Here is a 5,305-nt window from a genome sequence, read left to right as displayed (position 1 = left end):
AGTTAAGTGACTTGACCAGGGTCACACAGCTAGTATCTGAGGCCTGATTTGAACTCAGGTCCTCCTGACTCCAGGGCTGGTACTCTATCCACTGTGCCACATAACTGCCCCCCCACACCTCTACCTCAGTGATCTTGGTCTTCTCTGGGAGGAGACCTTTTATTCCTCTTTTATTCGTTGCAACATGGAGATAATAAGTGTTTGGTATTTGGCAATATCTATTAGAAACATTGGGGTAGTGAGGTGGTGTAATGGAGAACACCAGGCCTGAATCCACTCTCAGATATTTACTAGCTGTGCGACCCTGAGCAAGTCACTTAACCCTGTTTGCTGGAGAAGGAAATGACAAACCATTCCAGTATCTTTGCCAAGAAAACCGCAAGGGAGTCACAAAGAGTCAGAAACAACCAAAAAAAAGATTAAACAACAAGACTATTTTCTAAGCCAATCTAAATTACACGTGGTTACCAATCTGCATTGGTAAAGGGTGGTGTCATACCAGTTTCCCACCCATTACCTCTCTACATACATGAAGGAAATCATAGGTCCAAGCAAAATTTTGAAATGAGATAGTTATACTGAGAGATTAGTCACCCAGAGGCCTGTTCCCCCAAATCCCAACCCACCAAAGAGTGTCTACTGTCTTCCCAGTGAAATTATGTGTCTCTTGAGAGCAGGGATCACATCATATATTACTTGGTTCCCCCAGCACTACTACTGAAGAGCCCCTTGTTGGAAGTAGTCAAGCAGAGGCCAAGTCTTTAGCAGGGGTGTTGTAGTGGGGATTTCTTTTGCATATGGGTTGGATAGAGGGCCAGAAGGAAGGTCCTTTTCAACTCTTAGACTGAGCAATTCTTTTTTTTTTAATAGTTGCAATCAATTTATTAAAAAACAGATGATTGATTAGGCATCTGCAATGGTGACTTCAACTTCTACACCTGGCTCAATGCTGATAGAAGTGATCTGCTTCACAATTTCAGAAGGACTGTGCAAATCAATAAGACGTTTGTGGATTCTCATCTGGAATCGATCCCAAATCTTAGAACCTTCACCACAAGGAGTTTTTCTAGTTGTAATTCGAAGTGTCTTGGTGGGCATTCGAACAGGTCCCTTCACTTTCTTTTTTTTTTTTTTTTTTTTTTTTGCAGGGCAATGAGGGTTAAGTGACTTGCCCAGGGTCACACAGCTAGTAAGTGTCAAGTGTCTGAGGCTGGCTTTGAACTCAGGTCCTCCTGAATCCAGGGCCAGTGCTTTATCCACTGCGCCACCTAGCTGCCCCCTTTTTTTCCTTTTCTTTTTTTTTTTAATTTTTATTTATTTATTTATTTTTCACTTTCAAGTTCTTTTCTTTGGCTCTTCTAATCAGGTCAGCACACACCTTCTCGAGTGACTTCACGTTGCGGCTGGTGAGGGTGATTCGGCTCCGGTGAATGGCCACTTCGGGCTCCACAAGCATCTTACCGGTGTCCTCGAATGCCATGGCAGCGGAGCGGCTTCCTGACCGACTTATTCCTCGGTAAGAGCGAACAGCGGTGAGTCAGGAGGAGGAGAGGCAGGGACTGCCAACTCCAAGCAGCTGCGGCGATGGTACCTTCAACAAAGAGCCTGAGCGATTCTTTGAAATGATGAGTGGCACAGACCATATAGAAATGCTACAGGAGCTCAGAAGAAAGAAAGGTCACCTGTCATCAGGGGGAAGGGTCCTTCATGAGGAGGTAAGAAATGAATTTTAAGTTTCATGCTTTCAGATTCTCATTTCTCATGGATGGTTTAGGGAAGTCCTACTTGTAGGTAAGCAGCTAGATGGCTTAATGGATGGCTCACTGGGATTAGAGTCAGGAAGACCTGAGTTCAAATTTGACCTCAGATATTTATTAGCTGTGTGACCTGAGCAAGTTACTTAACCCTGTTTGCCTCAGTTTCCTTACCTGTAAAATGAGCTGGAGAAGGAAATGGCAAACCAATGCAACATCTTTGCCAAAACAAACAAACAAACAAAACAAAACAAAACCCATCAACAACATTGGTGTGCTATGATCCAGAGGGTCACAAAGAGTTGGACGCAACTAACCAATAATTTGTAGGCAGGAGAAACTTGTTGAAGGTACTTGTTCTTATCATCTTTTTGTTATACGCCCCTTTTTTTCCCCTGTGCTAATGTGGCCATGCTGGTACAGGTCCCTATCACCTCATACCTGGACTACTACATGACCTTCTGGTTGGTCTCCCTGCTTCAAGTCTCTCCCCACTCCAGTGCATCCTCCTCTTAGCTGCTAAGGTCATCTTCCTATAGTGCAAGTCTGACCATGTCACCCTCTCCTTCCCCCTCAACCCCCCCCAATAAACTCCAGTAGCTCCCTATTACCTCCAAGATCAAAATTAAATCTTCAGTTTGACTTTTAAATCCCTTCACAACCTAACCTTATCCTTACCAGCCTTCTTACACTTTACTCACCTGCATGTCAGTCAGTCAACAGTCAGTCAATTAATGAAACATTTATTAAACACCTAGTATATCCAATCACTGTGATAAGTCTTGGGAATACAAAGGGGATACAAAGAAAGACAAAAGACAGTCCCTGTCTTCAAGAAGCTTACAATATAATAGGGGAAGACAACACACACACACACACACACACACACACACAAAGGTGAAAATGTAGCGGAGTGATGGGGGAGGAATGATAATGACATATCCAAATTCATGGGTGCCCTTGGCCACCACCTCTCTGATGTCTACCCCACCTTCTCCAATCAGAAAAGGAAGGGTCCCTGGGCCAGGGGGTATTGAGTAGTTGTTTCAGAGTTGATTCAATCTCGAGGGAAGTTGATCAATGATTAGGTCCAAGAGATCAGCCAGGTGTAAAATGATCAGGTACCACCATTGAGCCCCCTCCTTCAATGGATAATCTGGGAGATCTTCAATTTCCATCCTCCACCCTTTCCAATCTGATAACAAAGCAGTTACCAAGTTACTATGTGTCAGTCACTGTACTACATACTGGGAGTGCAAAGAAAATTGGAAACAGTCCTTGCCTTTAGGGATTTCACATTCAAATGGGGGTAGGGGGGCAATATGCAAACAACTATGTACCAACAAAATATATACAGGATGAAAGAGAAGTAATCTCAGAGGGAAAGCACTAGCATGAAACAGGACACAGAAAAGTTTTTTTGCAGCAGATATGATTTTAGCTGAGATTTAAAGGAAGACAGATCTGATTCTTCTTTCACAAGATGACTAGTGTAGAAATATGTTTGATGTGACTGTACATATACAACCTACATCAGACTGCTTTCCATCTTGGGGAGGAAGGAGGGAAGGGAGGGAGGGAGAAAAGAAAAATTTGGAACTAAAAATCCAGTGTAAACAAATGTTGAAAACTATCCTTATATGTCATATGTAACTGGAAAATAAAAAAATTAAAAAATAAAGGAAGGCAGAGAAGCCAGGATTCAGAGATGGGGAGGGAGAGTATCCCAGGCTTGGGGAACATCCAGAGAAAATGTCCAAAGTTGGGAGATAAAGTATCTGGTGTGAGGAACAGCCAGGAGGCCAGTGTCTCTGGATTAATAAAGTACATGGAGGGTAATAAAGCATAAGAAGATTGGAAAGGTAGCATGGGGTCAGAAGGGCTTTCAAAGACAAACAGACTTTTATATTTGATCCTGGAATCAATAGGGAACCAGAAGAAGTTATTGAATAGGAGAATGATATGTTCAGACATATATTGATATTCATTGAGGAAGGAAAGGAAATTGTCCTGGAGGTTAGAGGAGGAAGAGTCTAGAAGGAGCAATGGAGACCAATGAGATGGGATAGGAGTTTAAATGCGACCAATGATGGAAAATGTAACCAAGGATTCTGTGTCTTCATAAGGGAGCCAGGTCTTAGTGAATGCAAGAAGATAGAATGAGAGGGGCAAAGAGTTAAGATCAATCAATCAATCAATCAATCAATGAACATTTATTAAACACCCATTTGCCAAGCACTGTGCTAAGCACTGGGGATACAAAGAGAAGCAAAAGATAGTCCTTGCCCTCATGACACTATATATATATATATATATATATATATATATATATATATAAATGCTATATACAGGATATGTAGGAAATATTGTTTGTCCTTCATTCATAAAGAGGAGCATGACATCAGGGTAATGTCATGACTTTCAGTGAATTGAATTTAATTGAGGGAGGGCTGTGCAGTCAGTCACCAACCTCATTCTCTCCTCCAGAGCCATCTGGATCCAGTGGCAAGATATATGTCAAGACAACAGGAGATGGCCCCTGATGGTGGTTTTTTTTTTTAAAAGACAATTGGGGTTAAGTGATTTGCCCAGGGTGACACAGCTAGTAAGGGTCTGAGGTGAGATTTGAACTCAAGTCCTCACAACTTCAGGGCCAGTGCTCTATCCACTGTACCAGCTAGCTCCCCCATACAGGAAATAATCAACAGAGGGAAAGCATTGGAATTAAGAGGGGTTAGGGAATGCTTACTGTAGAAGGTAGGATTTTAGTTGGGACTTTGTTTTTGTTTTTGTTTTGCGGGGCAATGAAGGTTAAGTGACTTGCCCAGGGTCACACGGCTAGTAAGTGTCAAGTGTCTTAAGCTGGATTTGAACTCAGGTACTCCTGAATCCAGGGCCGGTGCTTTATCCACTGTGCCACCTAGCTGCCCCCTTAGTTGGGACTTAAAGGAAGGCAGGGAGGTCATTAGTCGAAATGCGGGAGGAAGAGTGTTCCAGGCATATGAAACAGTCACAGAAAATTCCCAAGTGGAACTGAGAAATGGAGTGTCTTATTCATGGAACAGCTAGGAAGCCAGTGTCACTATATTGAAGAGCATGTGTTGGGGAGTGCAATGCGAGAACTGGAAAGGTAGGAAGGGGCTTGATTTTAAAGGGTTTTGAATGCCAAACAGAGCATTTTGATCATAGAGGCAATAGGGAGCCAGAGGGAACAGGGGTGATCTGATGAGATCTGTGCTCTAGGAAAGTCACTTCAGTGGAGTGGCAAGAGCAGGCAGCACTGGTAGGCTATTACAATAATCCAGGCTTGAGGTGACAAGACTCTGCCCTAGAGTGGTGGCAATGTCAGAGAAGAGAAGGGGGCATGGTTGAGAGATGTTGCAAAGGTAAAACCAACTGACCAGCCCTGGCAACAAATTGGATATGAGGACAAGTTGTGTATGTGGAGTGGGGGAGGGGGAGAGGCAAGAGATGAGGAATCCAGGATGATTCCTAGGTTATGAGCCTGAGGGACTGGGAGGATAGTGTCACCTTCTGCTGTAAGAGGGAAA

The 5,305-nt window shown here is 43.2% G+C and overlaps 1 protein-coding gene across 1 annotated transcript; it reads right to left on the bottom strand.

Annotated features, from left to right (window-relative positions):
• Positions 1-855: 855 nt before the first annotated feature.
• On the bottom strand, positions 856-1,601 carry LOC122735088 (40S ribosomal protein S20-like). The gene is made up of 2 exons (XM_043976363.1): positions 1,328-1,601; positions 856-1,110 (listed from the first exon to the last, which is right to left on the bottom strand). Exons 1-2 carry the CDS (start codon positions 1,478-1,480, stop codon positions 904-906), a joined length of 360 nt encoding a protein of 119 aa, XP_043832298.1. The 5' UTR covers positions 1,481-1,601; the 3' UTR covers positions 856-903.
• Between the last annotated feature and the right edge of the window lie 3,704 nt (positions 1,602-5,305).

The sequence above is a fragment of the Dromiciops gliroides genome, chromosome 1 (genome assembly GCF_019393635.1).
Source record: "Dromiciops gliroides isolate mDroGli1 chromosome 1, mDroGli1.pri, whole genome shotgun sequence".
Classification (NCBI taxonomy): domain Eukaryota; kingdom Metazoa; phylum Chordata; class Mammalia; order Microbiotheria; family Microbiotheriidae; genus Dromiciops; species Dromiciops gliroides.
This window is presented reverse-complemented; position numbering and strand designations above follow the sequence as displayed.

Bases quoted from the DNA above. Each gene is read 5' to 3' on its own strand.
- LOC122735088 (XM_043976363.1), bottom strand. From the start codon at position 1,480: ATGGCATTCGAGGACACCGGTAAGATGCTTGTGGAGCCCGAAGTGGCC. The intron at 1,111-1,327 runs AATAAATAAATA...AAGAAAGTGAAG, and splicing joins AAAAGAACTTGAAAGTGAAA to GGACCTGTTCGAATGCCCAC.